The sequence below is a fragment of the Adiantum capillus-veneris genome, chromosome 15 (genome assembly GCF_014529385.1).
Source record: "Adiantum capillus-veneris isolate H3 chromosome 15, ASM1452938v2, whole genome shotgun sequence".
Classification (NCBI taxonomy): Eukaryota; Viridiplantae; Streptophyta; class Polypodiopsida; order Polypodiales; family Pteridaceae; genus Adiantum; species Adiantum capillus-veneris.
In genome coordinates, this window is record NC_140945.1 from 98,864,477 (window position 1) to 98,888,941 (window position 24,465).

A 24,465-nucleotide genomic window follows, 5' to 3' on the forward strand; every position below is an offset into this window, starting at 1 on the left:
ACTCGACTAGTGTATGAAGGCTACAAGAGGTTTTCAATAGGCTCTTGGAAAACACACTTGATCCTTATCTATTGCATGTCAGGCAACAAAAACTAATAGAGACTTCCGCAAGTAAATCCCATTAATTCACCAAGAAAACGAAGTCCAAACACAACCAAACTTCTAGGATGGATAGACAATGACGAAAGACACACGTCTATGGCTTTAAATCCCCCTTTTGACCACTTGTCAAAATCACGTTTATTATCTACAAGCCGGATTTGACCTAACTATTTTCGGTTCCAAATGCACCCTAAAGCTTGACAATGCTATTCTAATACCCCTCCTATGCATAAAATGTGATTCAGATATGTAAAACTTGACTTATTAATAGAGAACTAGCTACAAGAAAACCATAAATTTATTGAGAGAAACTTACAATGTCGTGTAGGGATTTCACTTGCAAACGCAATGGAGCAGATGACGCTCCAAACGGACCATTCGTATGAGAGTTAAAAGCTTGAGAAAGAAGAAGAGAGTACACAGTGCTCTGTAATAGTGTCATACGTTTGTTTATGCAAAAAGAACTTACAAATGTTTTACAAAAATTGGATTTTATACCTTCACCATAAGGTTTTGGAATGCAAAACTTGCTCAATTTTGGGTAAGTAGGAACTAGACATGACCTGGGAATGAATAGAATGTGGAACTAACGACTTTACATTCTTGAAATCATGATCAAATTTATATATTTGGACATGACGGGATTTTTATATAAAATTGATGGAAATTACAAATGTGGGCAAAAAAATGTTTAAAATTGTCTTGCTGGGTTAGCCTGTTGCTAATAGGGAATAACGCCACCTCCCGCTGCACACTTGTCTACAATCATTTGTGTGGTGTGTTTAATCAATGGCAGTCTAGAATGTGCACAAATGTGCCTTGCATTAATGTCTTTTGATAGAAATGTTTACTTAAAGTGGTTTCCAACACTTTCCTCCTACTTGTGTGAGAGGTAAAAGGAGCTCTGTAGCTAGCACTATTTTGACCTCGTTCTAATCGATAGTTCATTTGTAGGTACACACACACACACACATACACACACACACAGAGCAACGGCTCCTATGGCTGCGTCGTCCAAAATCAACACAACTATTTATGTTCAATTTGTTTTGAATCGTGGGCACATACTTGCATCAAAATCATAGCTACCTAATATTGATAATCTCTCCATTTTAGGGTTACAAACTTCTCACTAAGTTTGACCAGTGCATTTACGGTTTTCTTCTACTGTAGGCTAAGTCGTTAATTGTAGGTTAATCTAAAATGATCGCCATCCTTCCAATTCCTAGGCTAGGTGCATTACGGATTCAAGCAGCTCCAGGTGGGTACTCTCTCTCTCTCTCTCTCACACACACACACACACACACACACACACACACACACACACACACACACACACACATACACACAGCGGGTGAGAGAGAGAGAGAGAGAGAGAGAGAGAGAGAGAGAGAGGCCATCTTTCGATCCCTAAGCGTATAAATTTGGCCTTGACTCTCGCTTCGGTGTACTGCCTCTGGCCAGTTGTCTGTGGCAATTAGTATATGCTGTATTGTAGTCCAGGCACAAGAAGTATCTGTTCTACTGCAGTCCATTGAAGAGCTCAAGAACTCTAGGCCAATATGGTGGAGAGTGTACAAGAAGTAGGTGCCACTATAGAGAGATGATAGCTTGTATATGTCTGTGATGTCACTTCCTGTTTTGCCACCCGGTCTTCTAAGAGGAATTCTTTTTTAAGAGCGGGTCCTTGTGATTTTCTCTTTATGATCTGGTGTACGGTGTGGGAGGAGGACTAGTGTTTGTGGCGGCGGAAGAGAGGAGGTTGAGGCATCTCTACGATTTGAGGCCTTGCCAACTCTTTGTTGGATTCAGGGTTGTAGGAATGCACTTAAAGCTAGGAAAGGAAGGAGAAACTTAAGCATATCTTGGTAACTGATCTCGTGTGGAGTGATGCGCTTAGAGCTAGACTTGACACTCACGCATAGGAAAGTGCTTGGTTTTATAAAATGTGATCAATCCATAGAGGACAATAAGCCCAAAGCTTTGCAAAGAGTTTCGAAGTTCTCACAAGACTGACTCTTTGTGAAAAGACATGTAGGGTTGTCTTGCATATGCCATAGTAGCTAAAATACACGTATTTTATTTAGAATACGGGACGTTCTATATTGAAACGTACAATACGTCTTAAACGTTTTCTATTCTAGCGTTTTTTTGCTCGATACATATTCTATTCTAATGTCTTTTGCTAGTTATCAAGTGTGTTTTAGAGCTTCATGGTGCTCGTTTATGTATGTTATGGTTAAACATTGAAGAGTCATTAAGGAGGTGCATGATCCGCTTCATTTGTCCTTATTAAAGTGTTGATGTATTTTATTTTTGATTCTCAAAAATATGTCTAGCAGGCATATTGTACACCTCGAATTGAACGTCCCGTCCTTTATAGTGGTTGCTTTGGCATATGCACGCAAGCAAGCTTGATCTCTACTATAGAGAGTCTCTCCTTGTTGGTAATCCAATCAAATGTGCTTGGTGCGAGTATGAAACACTTGATCTCTAATGTAGAGAGTCTCTCCTTGTTGGTGATCCAATCAAATGTGCTTGGTGCGAGTATGAAACACTGGGTTCTTTGCAATTGCCAATTCACTCTAATCTTGAGTGAAGAATCATGATAGTTGTGATAGATGTGGTTGAGGATCTAAATAAATCATAAGATGTTTGTGTTACTATATTATGGTAGTGATTCTTGTTAATTCACTTGATCACTTGGGCACTTTCTCCTCTTGGCTTTATATATATGTCCCAAGCCTTATCTTTGTATTAGCACATTCAATAAGATTACTTCCTATGTTGTGTGCTCTTGAGCTTCTTGTTCATCTTCTCTATCTTGGCGCACATTTTTGTAGATGTATTTCCAACAATTGGTATTAGAGCAGTCTTGGGGATTCTGGGCAATGTTAAAGTTATGGCATCTCAAGTGACCTGCCCAATGTGATCCCAATCTCCCCAATTGCTCTATCGCCATCTTTGACATGGTATCAGAGCAAGGTGGAGAGAATCAACACCGTTGAGGAGAAGAAGAATTGGAGCGCTAAGCTTGCGGTGGAGGAACGATGAAGTGGTTGGCGGCTTCAGAAAACGCAGTGTTTTAGAACGCTGGTGGGAAACATGTCCATTGCCAACAATTCACGAAGGTGGATGCAAGTGGCATGGAGCAACCCTATTAGACAACGTTGTGAAATGCAGTGTGGCTATCTCCTCCATGTCGCCAGCTTCTTGAGATGCTGTCTGGTGGGCACAGTTAGCCGGTGCGAAGCTCTACTCCAAGCGTTTTGAAACGCCGTCTGTGGTTGAGAGTTAGTGGTGCCGAAACTTCAACCCTACGTATTTTGAGACGCCGAGTGTGCTGCCCTCCATACTAGCGACAACTTCCTTTCATTGCCGACAAACCCCCCCTTATGTACCCGTTCACTCAACTTGAAAGAGGCATCCTTGATTCCTTAGTTGCTTCAAAGGTGAAGTTTAGAGAGGGCATTGGAGCCCCCTTGGTTTCATTATCGACTTTGGGAGAAGTGAAAGAGGCTCGCGAGGTCAATTGTTTTGGGACCTCCCTTGGGAAGATGACTTGCAAGAGTCTTGATGGCGTGTTGTATCGGCTTGGAAAGAGAGGTGTGAAGGAGAATTGGCTTAGGGCGAAGCGGCTTGGTGGAATTTTGTGCGGCCATCTTTTGGAGTACAAGAAGGAAGCATTTCCAGATCTTGTACGCACAACATGTCCCCCCCCTTGCTCGAGCGCCAACGACGCTAACGACCAACACCAACAAATGGCTATGGATAGGACATCGACCGTCACCCAATTAGCGGCCTATGCTCAACCACAGTCCTCAAGGAAATTGATAAATTGTTTGGCTCGAGATTGTGAAGCCAAAAGCAAATGGACGAGTTTGCTAGAGGATAGAGGCAAAGGCAAGCTTGACTAGGACGACAGTACCAATACTTAGTTGCTTCGATACCCACGAGGTTCGAAAACTACTGTTATACATGTGACTCGATGCTGTGTTCGGCTCGAGAGTTTGAAATCAAAGACAAATGCAAGATGTCACGTGACACATCCAACCCTATGTGTCCGTGGACAAGCTACAGCACGACAGGTTCAGGCAGTCTAGCCAGTCTAGATTAGAAATGATCTGGCACTTTTGTGAGTCTATTCGTAGACCGTGCATGCCCAATCACTTAATGTAGATGCATATCCTCTGGTTGCACACAGCATGATCATAAGCATTTCCATCAGAATCCATCAAAATCCTTCAGGGGAATTTTCTAGTGCATTTAGCCTATTTTACCTATTTTTGACATTTTTCACTTATTATTTTTAAGTGACTTTTGTTGGAAAGTAGGTAGGGCAAATTGAGTAAGTTTGTATATAAGCAAACCTAGACTAGCACTATTTGACAGAAGAGGCAGCAGGAGCTCCACCGCTCAACAGGCAACTTCTCATGCAAGAACCTTGGTGGCGGTTTTCTCCTCCAAGCAAAGACCCTCTTTCCCCTAGCGTTTTCCAAAAAGTATCATCGCCAGCAGATTTGCAGCCCTAGCGCTTTGGAGCCAGATCGCCATTCCAATCGTCTGGCGTTTTCAACCCTATCATCATCGCCTGGAAGTCCACAACATCCAGCGTTTTTCAGCTTGCTTGACCGCCCCCAAAACAGCAAATTTCAGCATGCTTGATCGCCCCCAAAACAGCAGATAAGCACCCAATGAATTTAGCCCTAAAACCAACAGACCATTTCAGCCTCTAGGTTTTTGGGACAGCAGCAAGGTGACCTCAGATTTCAGCCCTCTGCGTTTTTGGATAGGAGTACCAAAGTAGCCGAATTCAGCCTTTAGATCGGTTTCGCCATCACCATCGTCGTCATCGATCTAGCATAGACTTGCATTAGTCACATGCATTCAATTTGTACCAGTTTGTGCAATCAATAGTAGACCACTCTCACCGACTAGAGTGGGGCCTTTGGAGGAGGGTTTTACGTCTCTGGTGTCGTATTTCTCTTCTCTCTCTATCTCTCAGTCTCATACACTTGCACGCACAGTGTTCATTCACTTGTTTGTGATCACTGCACTCTCTCATTAAGAACGGAAGGCTCTCCCTTCCATAAGAACAAAAGAAACCTTGGGTATAGTTCGGAGCACTCATCTTGAGCAAAGTTCAAACATTCATTCCGCTGCACCTAACATTGGTATCAAAGCTTTGACAGTGTTTTGTATCACTCAAGGAAAGAACCACAAGAACCACAATTTTTTTTGCTTGTTGAGGTCGCACGAACCCAAGTTCACTTGGGCGTGTCGATTCCTAATCGTGTTTTTGAAGAGTGACAGGAATCCCAGGAATGAAGGGCTTGTCCAGCCTCCCCTTGTGCCTCTTTTCACTCATTGAGAGCGGACCGTGCACTTGGCGGCCGGCCAATCGACGTGAGGTGGGAAAAAGCAACCTTGGTGTAAGGGCAAGGTGTTGCTAATTGGACTATTTTCTTATTTTTAATGATCAATTTCTTTTTTAGGATATTTTATTATGTGCACTAAGAATTGTTAAAAGATTGTAGCTACAGGAACTGCCATCAGGAACGGACAACTCTGATGTGTCATTTGATGGGTGACGGTAAACATCGCGAAGGAGTTTCCGTACGTTCGGTGGAAAGGGCCGGGCTACGAGTGTCCGTGATGCGTCACATGATGGGTGACGGGTGCATCAGTAAGGGGGCATCCCGTAGGCTAAGGAGGAAATCCGAACTGAGTAAGAAAATACGCGTAAGAACGCAAGCACAAGAATAAAGATGGGTTCAATGAAGCTTTTTACGAAAAGTAGGAACAATCGCGGGAAGGCAGACGCTTTCCTGCGAGGAATCTATGTTTGCATTGCATTCGTGCATGTGGTTGCATCCAGGGACGCCTGGGAAGTGTTGTTAAATGCATTGGTTTTAACTTATAAGGTTTTATTGAGTTTTTGGGCAGGTTCAGACCAATTTTAAAATATGCCGGCCGCCCACTTAATAAGTGGGCAGCCACTTAGAAGATAAAGCAACAAAACCAGCCAGCGAATTCTCTCTCCCTATTTCGGGTAGAACAACGCCAAAAAAAAAAAAAAAAAAAACCCCCGGCTGCGATCTCTACGTGAGTAGTTATTCGTGCAGTGGCCAGGGAGCTATAAAAGCACCACATGCCCTCACTCACGGGAGGAACCAACATCAGCAAGAGAAGACTCTGCCGCAAGAGATCGCGAGACTACGAAGCACGGAGGTCGCTTTTCCGAGCAGGGAGCGACAGGTACAAGGTGTTGATACGCATTGAGAATTGTTGCTTTGTGTGGTTTGTTTTGCAAGAATCTCCCGTCTTACAGGAAGGCCCTTAACGGGAAGTACGGCTTCGCGCCTAAGTCCCCTACGGGAAAGTACGACTTCACGCCTAAGTCCCTTACGAGAAAGTACGGCTTCATGCCTAAGCCCCATACAAGAAAGTACGGCTTCGCGTCTAAGTCCCTTATGGGAAGGAACGGCCTTGTGCCCAAGCCCTTTATGGGAAAGCACGACCTTCGGGTCTAAGATTACAGAACGGAGGGGTTTCCTCGGGTTCTCGTGCTTGTATAAGAATTCTCCCTGAATAAAGAATACTCTTAACGGGGGGGGGACCAGCCCATCTTCTGGTCCCCAATACTGTGTCGATCTTCTCCCTTCTCTCACATTTGCAAAGTATTTTAATTTTCAGATTTTCAAGTGCTCGTGTACGCTCCCGTTTTGTGACAGTGGTATCAGAGCTTGGACTCCTCTCTTTCTCTGCAAAGAAGGACGATTCCGGGAAGAACGGGAAGAACCATGTCGAGCCAAGGGAGAAGCGTTGAAGAGGAGCTTCAACAAGTGCAAGCTCAGGTTGCGGAGTTGCAACAAATCTTACTGTTGCCAGACGTCCAAAAACTTTTGGGCGGAATGAAGAAAACGAATGGAACTGATGCAGCCAAGCATCCAGACAACACTGTTGGCATGAGACCACAGGAGGCAAGAGAAGAAGAACGTGCCGAGGCGCACAAAGGATCTTCGGATCGGAATGAACGGCCTACTTCAAGTAAAGGCAAGGAAAAAGCGCTCTCTTTGCTAGACGAGAGCAAGGACATCTCTATCTCATCTCCATCTTACTCTCCTGATTATACTTCTACTTCTCGATCATCTCGTCAGAAGAAGGAAGCCACTACTACTGCCACTATCCTACATCAACCTAAAGATAAATCTCGATTCAAGAAGCATGGTCGCAAGTCTCAACATCGCATGAGAGTCTTCAAATCGGGCGACAAGGACATCAAGTTCGAAACCTACAATGGACGGAGAGACATCTCCAAAGCACTGTCCTTCATCAGACAGTTTGAAGTCGCCTTTACCAATGGGCACTTCACAGAAAGATCCAAATTACGCCATGTGGGGATGCACCTCAAGGAAACGGCAAGTAATTGGTGGCTACCCAAGATTCTGGAAGGTTCTCAGGCCAGAACTTGGGAGAGCTTCAAATCTGAATTTTATGAACAATTTCTTCCACCTGACTTCGAGCAGGACATACGGAAGGAATGGGATTGGCTTGCCCAGAAGGAACATGAAAGAGTAACGACTTATGTGGAGAAGTATTGGTCGGTTCTTCCGAAGGTCACTCCCTTCATGAAGATTGCCGACGAGGAAAAGAAAAGAAAATTCGAAGCGGGTCTCCAACCGCAGCTTCGAAAGAGTATGAAGGTGTATCCGCTTGATACTCTTCAAAGGATGATGGAGTCAACAATCATTACTGAGGATTTGCACTCAACTGGGACGCCCAGAAAGATGGAGCATAGCACTTACCGTGCAAGACAAAGAGGGGTCTACGATGACCAAGGGGGCCAAGGAAGAAAAACGTCCTCCATCTAGAGACGATGATCATTCTAAGAAGCCAGAGGGCACTGGCAAGCGAACTAAGTATCTTTCTCCTACTTAACTCCAAACTTTCAGAGAGGAAGGAAGATGCTTCTACTGTGGCGAGAAAGGACATATGAAACCGGACTGCCCGCTAAAGCAGCAACGGCAAGAACAAGCCTCTACGAGGCAAGAGAAAGCAAGGAAGGAACCCGCACCACCAAGCTCGAACTCAATTCCAGATGTTCAAGGAAACACTCCTGATGAACTCCCTCCGGTACGCCCGGAAGATCACCGCATAGATCTCATACCGGGTAGCTCGCCCCCCAATCAAACCCCTTATCGGGTGAGTCTTGCTCAGCAAGAGGAAATTTTGAAGCAAGTCAACGAGCTTCTAGAGAAAGGGTTAGTACGGCCAAGTGCTTCACCCTACTGCTCTCCAGTTCTACTGGTGCAGAAGAAAGATGGCACGTTTCGAATGTGCATAGACTATAGGTCTTTAAACAAGATCACAATCAAGAATCGCTTTCGGATCCCTCGGATTGATGATATACTTGATAAGTTGCAGGGTGCAAGTGTCTTTAGTCGCATAGACTTAAAGAGTGGGTATCATCAGATACGGGTAGCCCCTGAGGATGTCCATAAGACTGCTTTCCGCACAACCTTTGGACTATATGAATTTTTGGTAATGCCTTTCGGCTTGACCAATGCTCCAGCGACATTCAATCGCATGATGGACCGCATTTTCAGCCCGTATCGAGCTTTTACGGGAGTATTCTTTGACGACATACTCATCTTCTCTAAGCCAGAAGAGGAACATCGGAAGCACTTAGACTTAGTGTTTCAAGAATTGCGAAAGCATGAGTTGCATGTGAATGCAAAGAAGAGCGAGTTCTTTCTCTCAGAGATACACTATCTCGGCCATATAGTCTCCCACAATCAAGTGAGTATGGATCCTGCCAAGATCCGAGTGGTAGAAGATTGGCATTTTCCCACTACGGTACATGATGTACGTAGCTTTCTGGGATTATGTTCATATTATCGAAGGTTTGTCCGAGGATTTGCTCATGTAGCAGGACCACTTCATGATTTTCCAAAGAAGAAGATTCCTTTCAGATGGGGATCGAGACAACAAGGAGCTTTTGATCGGCTCAAGTACTTGCTAAGCCATGGACCTATTTTGATAGTGCTTGACTTAAGGAAACCATTTGAGATTCACTGCGATGCTTCGGGCGATTGCATCGGAGCAGTGTTAAACCAAGAAGGCCATGCAGTGGCATACGAAAGCAGACGGCTTAAGGATGCAGAGTTGCATGCATCAATCTACGAAAAGGAACTCTCGGCTGCGATTCACGCCTTATCCAACTGGAAGCACTATCTTCTAGGAGCGGATTTTGTGATCAAGACTGATCACCAGAGTTTGCGGTATTTTCTTACGCAAAGGAAACTATTTGAGAAGCAGATGAGGTGGGCAAACTTTTTGTCTATGTTTCACTTCCAGATCCTTCACACGGCTGGGAGTAAGAATGTGGTCGCAGACGCATTGTCTAGACGGCCAAGGGTGAACGCTATCACTTCGGTGTATCACCAAGAATTAGAAGCACTACCGGATTTATATCCGAATGATCTAGACTTCTCCACCATCTGGGGAAAGCTACATCGTGGAGAGAATGAGTTTCCCTATTCCATTCGGGACGGTTATCTCTACCACCATCAGGCCATATGTGTGGCGGAACCATTAAGAAAGAAGATCATGGATGAAGCACACGCTTCGCCTTATGCGGGTCATCGGGGTATTCTCTCTACGACCTTAGCAATGGAAAGATATTTCTTTTGGCCTAGCCTTAAAGCAGACATTGATAAGTATGTCAGGGAATGCTTGGTTTGCCAAAAAGTGAAGTATGATTGGCATAAGACGCCTGGGTTGCTACAACCTTTGCCTGTGGCAAAGTGAGATAGCCAATTCCACAGTATTGGATATGTTAAAAGCTTATGTGTCAGACCGGCAATCTGACTGGGAGAAATATTTGCCTCTTGTCGAGTATGCGTATAACAATACCATACACTCATCGACGGGGAAAGCACCTTTTGAGATTCTTTATGGTAAGCCTTTGCTTCCACCCATCCTTTTAACTAAGGATAAGATCTTTGCAGCAGATGAATTTGTTCGGGATTTGGACACCGCCTACGGGCTAGTTAGGAGAGCTATTCTACTCTCTCAGGAAAAGCATAAGAAAGCTGCAGACAAGCACAGAAGGAATCTAGACTTAACAGTCGGACAGTTAGTCTTACTCAAGTTTGAGAAGGCAAGACTTAAGAAACAAGCGTCTCATAAGGGGAAGGTGGTAAAACTTTCTACCCGTTACTATGGGCCGTTTAAGATCACTGAGCGAGTGAATGATGTCACCTTCCAAATAGAGCTACCGCTTAATTGGAAGATCCATAATGCTTTCCATGTCAGTTTACTCGGGCCGTATGTGGGACCGCCTCCAAGCCAGCCTAGTGCTGAGGAACCTCCTGAGGTTGAGGAAACAGAAGAAATACTCCAACCGGAGCAGATAGTAAGTCATCAGGAGCGGCCTCTCAAATCCGGAAAGATAACACGGAAGTATTTGGTCAAGTTTAAGAACTACTCGAATCTAGATGCTCAGTGGATGACGCAGGAGGAATTAGCAGCTTATCCCGAGGTACTGGGGGTATATGTCCAAGCACTACAGTTGAGGTCAACTGTTTAGAAGCTAGAGGGATGTTGCTAATTGGACTATTTTCTTATTTTTAATGATTAATTTCTTTTTTAGGATATTTTATTATGTGCACTAAGAACTGTTAAAAGATTGTAGCTATAGGAACTGCCATCAGGAACGGACAACTCTGATGTGTCATTTGATGGGTGACGGTAAACATCGCGAAGGAGTTTCCGTACGTTCGGTGGAAAGGGCCGGGTTACGAGTGTCCGTGATGCGTCACATGATGGGTGACGGGTGCATCAGTAAGGGGGCATCCCGTAGGCTAAGGAGGAAATCCGAACTGAGTAAGAAAATACGCGTAAGAACGCAAGCACAAGAATAAAGATGGGTTCAATGAAGCTTTTTACGAAAAGCAGGAACAATCGCGGGAAGGCAGACGCTTTTCCGCGAGGAATCTATGTTTGCATTGCATTCGTGCATGTGGTTGCATCCAAGGACGCCTGGGAAGTGTTGTTAAATGCATTGGTTTTAACTTATAAGGTTTTATTGAGTCTTTGGGCAGGTTCATACCAATTTTAAAATATGCCGGCCGCCCACTTAATAAGTGGGCAGCCACTTACAAGATAAAGCAACAAAACCAGCCATCGAATTCTCTCTCCCTATTTCGGGTAGAACAACGCAAAAAAAAAAAAAAAAAAAAAAAAAAAAAACCCGGCCGCGATCTCTACGCGAGCAGTTATTCGTGCAGTGGTCAGGGAGCTATAAAAGCACCACATGCCCTCACTCACGGGAGGAACCAACATCAGCAAGAGAAGACTCTGCCGCAAGAGATCACGAGACTACGAAGCACGGAGGTCGCTTTTCCGAGCAAGGAGCGACAGGTATAAGGTGTTGATACGCACTGAGAATTTTTGCTTTGTGTGGTTTGTTTTGCAGGAATGTCCCGTCTTACGGGAAGGCCCTTAACGGGAAGTACGGCTTCGCGCCTAAGTCCCCTACGGGAAAGTACGGCTTCACGCCTAAGCCCCTTACGAGAAAGTACGGCTTCGCGCCTAAGTCCCTTACAGGAAGGAACGGCCTTGTGCCCAAGCCCTTTACGGGAAAGCACGACCTTCGGGTCTAAGATTACAGAACGGAGGGGTTTCCTTGGGTTCTCGTGCTTGTATAAGAATTCTCCCTGAATAAAGAATACTCTTAACGGGGGGGGGGGGACCAGCCCATCTTCTGGTCCCAATACTGTGTCGATCTTCTCCCTTCTCTCACATTTGCAAAGTATTTTAATTTTCAGATTTTCAAGTGCTCGTGTACGCTCCCGTTTTGTGACAGCAAGGCTGCAAAGGGGTGCGCCCGCGGAAAAGAGAAGCACTCGGGTGAAGAGAAGATCCTTCTCTAACATAGATTGCAAGTGAAAGAAAACCTCAAGAACCTCAAGACCCTCAAGAATCTCAAGAACTCAAGACCCTCAAGAACCCAAGAACCCAAGACCCGTAAGAACCCAAGTTCCTCGTGAACTTAAGAACCAAAGATCATAGTGCATGGTCATCACCCAAAGCGGAATGGATACTTCGCATACAGGTGATGAGCATGAGAGAGGCGACGAAGAGTTCTCCCCACCAAGAGATTTTTCCGACCCTCCCTCTTCGCCATCTACGCCACAAAGTGTACCTAATACTATGGAGGCAATGGTCAAGACGATGATGGACATGATGGCCAAACAAGAAGCGACTCGCATTGCCTTGGAACGCGAGCGCGACGAACGAAAAGAAAGAAAAGCATAAAGAAAGGAGGAAGCTGAAGCAAGACGAGCGGTCTGGGAGGCCGAGCGTGAGGCTCAAAGAGAACTACGCACTCAAGAATTGGTTCGACAAGTACTTGCCCCGAAGTTCGAACCAACCAAAGATCGTGGGAGTTCCTCAAGTGGCGCAAGCCACGATACGGATTCCAACAACCTAATCACAGAAAAGTTGATTTTCAGTAAGTATGATGGTAAGATGGATGCTACAATTATTCATTCTTGGTTGCATCAATTTAATGCTTATTTTGCGACAACTAAGAAGACAGGGAATAGCAAGGTTTTTACGGCAGCCGTGTACCTTGTCAATGATGCCATTAATTGGTACCACGCATGGCAAGAGGCACAGTTAGCCGCGCACTTAGAGGAAGCCGACGAATTCACGCCCCTTTCCTTCAATTGGGTTGATCTCCAAGACAAGCTCAAGGTGCGGTTTATGCCACCTCAGTACCTCGCACGATTGAAGGACGATTGGCGCGCTCTCAAGCAAAATGGTATGCCGGTTATGTCTTTTTCTAATCGTGTTTTGCAGCTAGGTACTCAATTGCGCAAGTTGGATGATGAGCGCAAAGAGGCATTCCTTTATGGATTGGACGAGTATATTAAGTACGATATCGAGGTGCTCGATCCAATCGATCTCAACAAGGCGGTAGCGATCGCTCTCGCACAGGAGATGAAGTATAACAAGGGAAAGCCTAAGGAGAACAAGACTCCACAAGTACCTCGCAGACTTCTCAGAATCCTAAGAACGGTAAGACTGGTAAGGACGGTAACTCTTCTAACCAATCTTCCAACAGTGTCTCAGAAAAGAATTCTTCCAATGAACCTAAGGGTAAGGCTAACACAATTGCTAAACCTAAGCTTACTCCAGATGAAAAGGTAGCACAAGGAATTTTAGGAGGATACATCACGTTGGAAGAGCAAAGCACTTATTCTAAGAAAGGTCGTTGTTTTTATTGTCACATTAAGGGTCACATAAAAAGAACATGTCTTAAGCTTGAATCAAATGAATCTAAAGAATCCACAGAACCCACTTCCTCTGTCAATGCAATCACTGATAACACGAGTGTGTCCCAAGTTTCTCATGACCCTCCCATTGATGATTCTCTCATTAAATGTTATGTAATATGATCATATGACGGGGCAGCGTTTTGTCATATTGTTTAACCCAGGTAGTATGCATGATGTGATCAGTCCCTCTCTTGTTGAGAGATCCCGCCTAGAGGCTAGTTAGAAATCTCCTCTCGAGGTCTTGGCTTTGTTCTCGGTATGGACTCTCTCATCACGCAAGAGTGTCTTGGTGTGTTGTTTACAATTCAACAAGCTGCTTTCCGTAGAAAATTTTTAGTCTCTCCTCTCTCAGGATGTGATATGATTTTGGGCATTCGATGGTTTCGTGAGCATAACCCTCTCATTGATTGGGGGGACTAACACTTTCACTCTCAATGCCAAAAGTGACTCTCCCATGGTCATTCATGGAAAGGAAGTTGTTCATTCTCCCTCTCTCATTGCTAATGTGCAGGACAAGATCGAACGGATTTAGGAGAAGGAAACTCTCTCAGTCTCTTCTTTTCCAAAGCATGACACACAGGATTTGCATGATTATGAGAAGCATGATGAATTGAATGATAATGATAAGCATGATTATTTGGATGATAATGATGAGCTTGATGATTTGGATGACACTGACAAGCATGATGATTTGCATGATCAAGATGTGATTTCTCACAAGCATGATGAGTTGCATGAAGAAGATGTGATTGTTCACAAGAAGGATGATGTGCTAGTTGATACTTTCTCTAGTGAAGCTAACTTCATTGCAGAGACGATCAATCACGAAGACCCGATCTTGGCTCTCGAGCCTAGGTCCAAAGAACCCCCTCAGGAAAGATCGATCTTGGCTCTCGAGCCTTGGTTCAAAGAATCCTCACAGGAAGTATTATGTGTTCGCATGATTAGTACGCATGCATTGTTTGAGTGTTTCATTCGTGATCGTTTCTTGTATTTTCGTCAGCGTCTTTATGTGATCCCTTTTCCTAGGCATGACATATTGTACGTTGAGCACGTTTCACTCATGAATGGGCACGGATATGTATGTGGATTATTCATGAAAAGCTGAAAAGTATGTATGTAAGGAAGTCACATTCCATGTCTCTTCCTTGGCATGATACATTTGTAGAAAGAGCACATGAAAGTATGAGCATCAAGCATGGACATTTCCGTTGTGATTTGCCACAGTTGATTGATTTAGATCAAAAACACAAGATTCGATCTCATTGTTTGCGTGTATGTGGTGAACGGTTTGGCACTCCGTCTCTTTGTTCATCTACATTGCATGCACAGTCTTTGAGGAAGACAAGATTTTTTCTAGTCACTTTACATGGAATAGGTATGTTCATGGTTTTGTGTTGGAAATGGTTTCAGGAATTTTCAGCCATGGAGATTCTTGAAGAAGAAAGAAGTATGACTTTCGACGAAGTTGAAGCATTGAAGGAGCCACACAAGATTTTGTGTCGCTTTCGGTGCGGCCCAAAGAAGCAAGCGTTGCAGACCTTTTTGAAGTTCAAGTACCGCACGACCCACACATCCGAGTGGGCCGGCGAAGAGTCCTTCCAGGATTCCGGATGCTATTGGCGATCTCCCTCGATGCCATACAGTTCGGTACCAGTACCTCACTTTGAAAAGGAGGGGATGCCACGTGACACATCCAACCCTATGTGTCCGTCGACAAGCTACAACACGACAAGGGTTCAGTCAGTTCAGCTAGTCTAGATTAGAAGTGATATGACACTTTTGTGAGTCTATTCGTAGACCGTGCATGCCCAGTCACTTAGTGTAGATGCATATCCTCTGGTTGCACACAGCATGATCATAAGCATTCCCATCAGAATCCATCAAAATCCTTCAGGGGAATTTTCCAGTGCATTTAGCCTATTTTACCTGTTTTTGACATTTTTCACTCATTATTTTTAAGTGACTTTTGTTGGAAAGTAGGTAGGGCAAATTGAGTAAGTTTGTATATAAGCAAACCTAAACTAGCACTATTTGGCAGAAGAGGCAGCAGGAGCTCCACCGCTCAACACGCAACTTCTCATGCAAGAACCTTGGTGGCGGTTTTCTCCTTCAAGCAAAGACCCTCTCTCCCCTAGCGTTTTCCATAAAGTATCATCGCCAGCAGATTTGCAGCCCTAGCGTTTTGGAGCCCAGATCGCCATCCCAATCGTCTCGCGTTTTCAACCCTATCATCATCGCCTAAGAGTCCACAACATCTAGCGTTTTTCAGCTTGCTTGACCGCCCCCAAAACAACAAATTTCAGCATGCTTGATCGCCCCGAAAACAACAGATAAGCACCCAATGAATTCAGCCCTAAAACCAACAGACCATTTCAGCCTCTAGCGTTTTTGGGACAGCAGCAAGGTGAACTCAGATTTCAGCCCTCAACGTTTTTGGACAGCAGTACCAAAGTAGCCGAATTCAGCCTTTAGATCAGTCTCGCCATCACTGTCGTCGTCATCGATCTAGCATAGACTTGCATCAGTCACATGCATTCAGTTTGTACCAGTTTATGCAATCAATAGTAGATCGCTCTCGCCGACGAGAGTGGGGCCTTTGGAGGAGGGTTTTACGTCTCTGGTGTCGTATTTCTCTTCTCTCTTTATCTCTCAGTCTCATACACTTGCACGCACAATGTCCATTCACTTGTTTGTGATCACTGCACTCTCTCATTAAGAACGGAAGGCTCTATCTTCCATAAGAACAAAAGGAACCTTGAGCACAGTTCGGAGCACTCATCTTGAGCAAAGTTCAAACATTCATTCCGTTGCACCTAACACAAGAACTCACAAAGAAACAAAGGGAAAGGCAAGCTGGATAGAGATAACGGTGATAAAGATTTGACAGAGATCGGCATGGCACATGTGGTGGCGACCGCAGTGGCCAGGACACCAGATTTCTAGTCAAGAGGCAGTTGCTGCCACTAGCTTCAACCAGAGAGAGGCTTGTGAGTGGTAGAGGGGCAAGCAATGCTCCCTATAATTAATTTGGACCTTTAGTTATCGTTGTTTGAACCCGTGGGTCGGAGTTCAAGGCACATGCATCTGGCAAGGAACCAATCTATTGTTGTTGGTCGGATTATGGACAGGATGCGTTGCAAAGTTCATTATCTAAAAGTATTTTGGACATTATGTGTTCAAAGTTCACGAATGGGGATTCTTGGACCTAGTATGGTCTACAATTTAATTTTCTAAAAGGCAACCGATGCTCAAAATGGCATTCTTCTAAGGTACAAAGTGTAGTGAAACCAAGGTGTACCCAGTTGGTGGCCACTTTTGGGGTGTCCATGGTAGCTTCTTCATCGACTTGGTCTCACTATTTATGTCCACTATGAGTTGTAGAGAGGGTGTTAAAGTTATGGCATCTCAAGTGAACCACCAATGTGATCTTAATATTTATTTTGGCTTTTATGTATTTATTTCACTTATTTGTCAAAGTCTAGGGAGGGCAATTTACTGAGGTGGCTATATAATCACACCTAGCCCCATTGTATTATCATCAATTCATTGCCAAGGTTGGTTGGTTCGACAGTCTCTCTCTCTCTCTCTCTCTCTCTCTCTCTCTCTCTCTCGTATTCTTCCCAATTGCTCTACGCTTCCGCATCGCCATCTTTGACAAATGTGTTAATACACTCCTTGCTCACTTTCTCAAGTAGAGGTGGTTGGAGCGTTAGCAAGGCGACAACCTTTGGGTGATGGGACATGGTAGGCTGTACTGAATTTCTGCGACTTGCGCAGCAGGTGCCACGTGGCAGGCTGTATGGATTTTCATAAATTATGTTGGCTGCTTTTGGGAATCTCCAACGGTAGCTTTTGAGAGCAGATGCTTTTGGGGGGAAGTGCTTTTGAATCGATTGCTTTTGGGCATCTGTTTATAAGAGCCCTTGGGGCCTCACTCTGTAGAGCATCTGGACGTAGAGTCTGAGAGCAGAGGACCCTTGGAGTTGTACCTGGTTGTGATCAATAAATAAAGAAATACCGAAAGGGGCGCGAGTCTTTGGCGCCAATGCTTTTGGGCGTGGAACTCCTTCATGCCATGTCGACTCTCTCTCTCTCTCTCTCTCTCTCTCTCTCTCTCTGTATTAAAGTTCAGTGATTTTGAAGTTTTTGTCGTGCCCAAGCTTGAAACAATGGTATCAGAGCTCAAAAAGATTGTTCTTCTACGCAGGATCCGATCCTTTTTGCGGCGCGCACAAGTTTTTGTGAAAGAATCTGTGTCCCGACCTCGGACTTATTAGCCACTCCCACCCTTCGTACGTCGCGCATCGGGCGCGCTCTCGTCTTCATCGCTCTGTCTTACAAGGCATAATCCACAAAGAACCCCAGATTACACACGGGTTATCGTGGAGAATTTGACAAAGATAACATCTCTTGGGATGAAGGCAAAGAAAAGTTGAAATTCGGTGCGGGAACTGAAGAAAAGAATGAAGATTTGGGCAAATTTCCGGCGGGAAAGTTTGCCAGAGCGGAGGACAAGCGTCAACTGCAGGTTGACACGTGTGAAAAGACTGATCAAGTACTCCCATGCTTTCTTGTAGTTCATGCTGATGATTCATTGAATGGGAGACAAAATGGTGTAAAAAAGGGTGCGGTTTACGAAGTGCCAAGTATGATTTTTCTCCAGGAATTTTGGTGGATGGATATCTTCATTAGGTGTTCTTAAGTAAAATAGGGACTCATTTGGTAAGCTGCTTGTGCATTCTTTTTGAGCAAAAACGGACTTCAACTTTTTATGCTTTTTCATTTATGTTTTGCCATGGATGCCACAACATTTCTCTGAGTGCCATCCCTGTCCTTGTGTTCTTTTGTCTTGTTTGAAGGTGGAATTTTAAGGTGTCTGGCAACAAGTTCTTGTGGGCATTGCCTGGATGGGACGATAACCGTTGTGGCAAAATTTTGATTATGGTTTGGTATTTATTTGTAGGATCTGTGCTGGCTTATCAGTCTCTTAATGTTCCTCTTCCCTTTTTGCCGCTGGCACGTGTTATTTTGAGTGAGGCATTCGCTTTTGAGTCTCTTGGTCATGCATTGTGTCACTTCCTTCCATCTCTGCTTATTCAATAGATAATCATATGTATGCATCTGAGCGGCTTCCACAGCATGTGGAAAGCTTATGGAACTTAACATTATAGGCCATCTTGGTTCCTTGTGCTCTTTCAATCATCGCTCTAGTGGTCTTGTCTATGCACGGTGATTCAAGTAACGACTTTGGCAGGCAAGCAGATTATGCTACTATTTGATAAGCAGGTTATGTCATGTGTGTATATGTAGGCCATGGGCTGTAGTACTTTCAACAGAATTTTCGTCTGTTTACGAGTGTCCAATTTCACCTATAATTTCTTTGTATGGATGTCCGCTGTGAAGTAGAAAGCATCTCTTTCAACCGCAAGGATTGCCATCAGATTCCATGTTAGCAGCATTTTTTCTGCTTCTGTTGTGTTCAATGTTAGTGATATTCAAAATTTTTCACGCAGTGCTGGACACGACACGACTCAGATTAGACAAAACAAGCATTTTTTCTTGCTGTGGTGAAATATTGAACAGAACAAGTGCTTGCCTGAAATTCGAGCTATAAAGCTTTGATATACAAGTCAAGTTATGTCAAGGCCTCTGGCTTTGTGTTTGGTGCTTTTGGTTCTGATACTTACTTCTCAGTCTGATTGGAAGCAACCCCCAAAAAGTGATGCAGATGCGACTGGTGCTACTTCCAAAGAACATGAAGTATCTTCTAAAAGAGAAGTTGTGAAGGAACAAGTAGGTATCAATTGAGTAGAATTGTTTGGCTCAAAAATATTTTCGTGTAATGATTCTTTCTATTTCCGTTTGCGTAGTGTTGGGCTTCATTTTGGTGAGTCTGTTCTGCATCTATGGAGCCATGTTAGAAACTCCTTTTGGCAGACCGTTGTATGAATGTGTGGGTGCATGATCCTGTGTGTGTGTGTGTGTGTGTGTGTGTGAGAGAGAGAGAGAGAGAGAGAGAGAGAGAGAGAGAGAGAGAGAGAGAGAGAGAGAGAGAGAGAGAGAGAGAGAAATGAAATGAAATGAAATGTTATATTAACGTCTTCAAAAGGCCAAAGTGACCTATGAGACCAGAAAGTTACAATATGGTGGATCTGATACAAAGTCAGAGTCAGAGTAACAAGATGACAACAATGACAAAAATGAAATGACAAATGTCACAATAAAATATTATGGAATCCTAAACTACTAGGTGTGAACAACAGCTAGCTGGGATAGCTAGATCACAAGAGATCCAGCATCGGTCGCTCGCTCGCTGGCGGATCTCATCAATCTCCTCCATGTTCAGTAGTCTGACCGGGCGTCGTGCATGTCGAGCCAAAGTGATCGGAATCCTCTGATGCAGCCTTCGCCGATGCTGTGTAGTCCTCCGCAGTCGTGGGCGTCTGGATCTTCCCAGCTCAATCGCTCGGTCAATCAGTGTGCCTCTGGTGTGAGACGACGAGCTCTGCTGTGGTAGTAACTCCTCCGGGTGTCCTGTGGCAGCTCTAAAGAAATCTGTGATCTGTCTCTGGGACTGGCTAGCCTCTCCTCTCATCAGGCTCTTTCTATGTCTGCGTAGCTCGAGCAAAAACAAACCCAAGCATCTCTGATCCTCGTACTGCATGACTCTGGAGAATGGTCCAAAGCCCTCTCTGAACAAGCAATGGAAGCGGCCCCGTATCTCGTAGTAGGCGGGGCAGTGGCATGTGTAGTGCAACTCTGTCTCAGGCTCGATGTCACACAGGGGGCAATGTCCTGGCCTCTGCTGGTACTCCGCTGTATCTCCCAGTCTCGATCCGTAGCTGGTGTGAAGATGTACGTATCTGGCCGATAGCACATCGTATCCCATGAGACAAGTGGGTGTCCATGTATCTGGGCCTCGTTACAAAGCCATCAACCGTAAGCTGGAGGAGCTGCTCTCTGTAGAAAGCCATCTTCGTGCCTAGCTCCTGTGCTGGCTGTATCCATGTCCTCCTGGTGTCTAGCTGAGTCAAGTCCTGGCGGATGAGCCTGGTGATCTCGGACTATGTAAGAGTCAGAGAGGGTGCATCTAGTGAGTACTGGAAGGGAGGCAATCTTTCTATGCTGAACCCATGCGCCTGAAACCATGATGTCATCTCCCCATACCAGCATGCTGTATCTCCCTGCATGGCTAATTGTCGAGAGGACTCAAGTGCAAGGCGGGCATATCTGTCTCTGGGAAGTTCCCACATGCGGTGTATGAAGGAGACCGATTTGGTGAGCGCCTCAACCACTAGTGGAGGGGCAGCTAGCTCTGCTCGAACAATAGCACGTGGTACTGAGGCCTTGGCTCTAATGAGCCGCGAGATCATAGAGACCAGAGGCTTCTCCATGTCCCCCCATCCATCACTGCGGCCTGTCCTCCCGTGATGATCTAATGAAGGTCCCCAGATCTCAGCTCTATAAAGCAATGCAAAAGCCACCAAAGTGTCAAAGAGCTAGAGCTTCATCCTAGGCTCCTGAAACTGAACCTGTGAACACATCCTTTTCAATCTACCCAATGCTGCATGGGCTCTGGTTAGTCTAGTCTTTGCCGCCCTCCTCAATGAAAATGCTGGCCCACTAAAAACCACTCCGAGGTAAGTGTACGCATTTGTATACTCCACAGTCTCCTGGCCGTATGTGAATGCTGGTGCTGACCTCCTGATCCACTGTGGGGTGGTATTAAATACCATGACCTTGGTTTTACCAAGGTTGACGGACAAACCACTTTCCTGAGCAAACCTATTCAAAACATCCAAGTGACGTTGCATCCCCTCCGGAGAGTCGGAGATCAACACAATATCATCAACATACAACAATAATGGAATCCATGTCCCTGCCAGCTGTGCACCTCTATCACCATCTCTCTCAATGTAGTCAGAAACCTCATCCACATACATACCAAATAGAGTAGGAGAGAGCGGGCAGCCTTGCTTCACCCCAATAGTGGAGTGAATCGGTGTGGATAGACCCTCTGAGGTGCGTACCTGCCCCACTACTGACCTGTATAATGCCATGACCCCCCCAAATGAGCTCGGTGGGTACTTCCATCTGTTGTAATCTGTGCATCAATCTAGCTCTAGGCACTGTGTCAAATGCTTTGTGGAAATCCACAAAGCTACAATAGATCCGTCTCCCACGCGATCTACCCTCAATGATGGCTCTGAGTGTCAAGATATGGTCAAGAGTAGAAAAACCCCTCCTGAACCTTGCTTGCCCGGCTACGCGTATCCCCTCCCTCTCTGCCCATCTACTCAGCTGCTGCTCAAGAATAGATGCGTACAACCGTGCCAATGTGTGTCCAATCATGATAGTGCGATAATTCCCAGGCTCCATAGGGTCTCCCGACTTGAAGATAGGTACAATAGTAGATAGGCTCCAAGTATCAGGCAAGCCCTCACACATGGCACGGTTAAACATCACTGCTAGAAGCTTTGCTAGTAGATCTCTGGCATGTGTGAAATGCTTAGCCACTAAACCATCATGATCGTATGCTCTCCCAGTCCTCATCCTGTCAATGGCCTTCCTCACCATCTCTGCGGTGAAAAAAGCACATGTGTGTGGGCATGGATCGAGAGGGTCGGGAAGGGGGGGTTGCTCAGGAACTGTGTACAGAGATGATGCGTACTGGCCCCAATCCTCTGTAGAAGTGATGGCGGGGGGGGGGGGGGGGGGGGGGGGGGGGGAGAGTGCTCCTGAAAGAGCCGCCATGCCTCATGTGAGTCCTGACTCAAGAACAGCTGATATAGATCCTGCTCTAGCCGAGCCAAAAATGCCCTCTTCTTCCGCCGCACTAGGCATCGGAAGTCAATCTGTGACTGTCTGTGAGTGATGTCCCCCAAAAGCACCTCCCTCTGAAGTCTAGCTCTAGTGTCCCGGCATTCCTCATCATACCAACTGTTTTGGGGCATGCTCCCCGAATGTCGTCTCTGTTCAGGCTGGGTATCTGGGTATGCCTCTGCTGCTGCATCATGTAGTGTCTATGTCAATATAGTAGTAAGCTGCTCCAGAGGTCGCCCTAGCTCCTCTGTGCATAGGCGTCTGTAGATCCCATCTATGTATACAGAATCTGTCTCCTGCGTGAAGGTGTAGCGAGTAGGGGCTGCTGTCCGTAGCTTGTGTGCTACACTAAACTGAAAAGAGATGGTCATTGACACAAGAGCATGATCCACTGCCACACCAACAGGTCTGGGTCCAACCGTGAGATCCTGGATACTAGAGATGAGGCTCGGCTATGCCATGACATAGTCCACTGTGCTGGCTCCATGTCTGTGTGGAAAGCATGTAAAAACCCCCTGAGGCGGGAAATCTATGTAGGCCATTCAAGATGGCCAATCCATGTGCAGTCCCCATGTCTATCAAGTGTCGTCCATACTCAGTGTGTTCTCCATCTTGTGATAGTCTGGATAGGCCTGTCTCTGCAGCATCCAGCTCTCTCAGCATCTCCTCTGAAGTATCATAAAATACTGTCTGATGATAGGCAGTCCTAGCATTGAAATCCCCTAGAATGATGATGTCACCATCTCTAGAGAACTCCCATATGTCATCGTCCAAAATAGAGAAAGGGGACTGTCCTCTGGGTGGTGCATATACTGACGTGCTCGGGGGAAAGTAGCAAATAGCAATGTAAAGATATCTGTCTGTCTCTGCTCTCAGTCTCACCCACATGTACCTAGCTTGCTCATCTCTGCGGGCTATATGTATCAATGGCTACAACTCCTCCCTGAATAACACTGCCACTCCTCCTGATCCCCGCCCTCTGCGCTCTGATCGTGTCTCCTGTCTATAGGCAGTCTCCCATCTATATCCACTGATGTGAGGCATAGATTGCCCATGGGCCTGATGTGTCTCAGAGTAGAAGACGATGTCTCTTCCCCTGAAACTATCCTCAAAGGCGCCCACATCAAGTCTCATAGATCCATTACAATTCCACGTGGCAACTTTGAGGGTGGTCCCATGGGTCTCGCACCGTCATGTGGAGCGCCGCTCTACAATCACAACCCGGCCATCTCTGTAGAAGGCCGTCTTTCCCTTCTCCCTTGTTGCTTGAATCTTTGGCATTACCTCTCTCATATGCGTAAGCTGTGTGAGAGTGAGGTCATCTCCAAGGAATATACCCGTTTTCTTTAGTGTAGGACGCTTCTTCAAGAAGTCCTTCTTTGCCTCCATGGATGGGAAACGGATGATTAGAGCTTTCCCTTTTGAAGTCTCCCCATTGCCTTGTGTCTTCTTCCCCACCCTCCATGCCTTTGTATGAGTAGCCTCACTACCCATCATGCGGAGAAGTTCTTCAACTTCCCCTTCCACATCATCTCGGTCTTTTAGACCGGTTACTCTTATATGCAAAGCTCTAGTTTTCCTTCGTTGTTCTTCTTCTAGAGTCATGTTGATGATTGTAGGAGTGGGGACAGATGTGGTTTCTTTCCCTTTGCCTTTCTTAGCGACTTCTATCCACTTCTCGGACTCATCCACCTTCTTTTTCGTCTTCGTGATCACATCCATCCACGAAGACGTCTTTACCATCTTTTGTTTCTCCTCCTCTTTGATCATCCGTACCTGTTCTTTGATGACTTGATTTCCTCTACTATGAAAGGCTGGAATTCCCCCTCCTCTAGTCCACTGCTCGCTCTATCGGCAAGTTCTCGCTTGAGAGCTGAGACCTCTTCTTTAAGTGCTTTGGAGTCCGCCTTAAGTGCTTGTAGCTCTGCGTGTAGGTCCTCTTTCTCTTTCTTCCACTGCGCGCCTTCGTTGAGAAACATTTGAAGAAGGTTGGCCTTCTCTTTCCACCATCCCTCCATATCTTCTTTCCAGTCTTTCATCTCCCTCTCCATTTGTGTAATCCGCTTGTTTGTAAGCACAAAAGTTGCCTTCGGATGGGGCTTACATATTGGCGAAGTAGTCATGACGTCCATCAAAAATACAATCTGCACTTCTGCCAAGTCAACCCACTATGTCCACATCACACATA

At 45.4% G+C, this 24,465-nt stretch overlaps 1 protein-coding gene across 2 annotated transcripts in view; it reads left to right on the plus strand.

Annotated features, from left to right (window-relative positions):
* The first annotated feature begins 1,207 nt into the window (after window positions 1-1,207).
* LOC147441144 (uncharacterized) overlaps window positions 1,208-24,465 on the plus strand; it is a 59,920-nt gene continuing 36,662 nt past the window's right edge. The window contains exons 1-3 of one of the 2 annotated variants that reach the window (XM_086482850.1): window positions 1,253-1,363; window positions 17,662-17,982; window positions 18,968-19,247. In XM_086482850.1, the coding sequence (XP_086338976.1) occupies window positions 19,092-19,247 (156 nt within the window). In that variant the 5' untranslated portion in view covers window positions 1,253-1,363; window positions 17,662-17,982; window positions 18,968-19,091. Of the gene's footprint in view, window positions 1,364-17,661; window positions 17,983-18,967; window positions 19,248-24,465 lie in introns of both variants that reach the window. The other variant, XM_086482849.1, reaches the window with a different exon arrangement.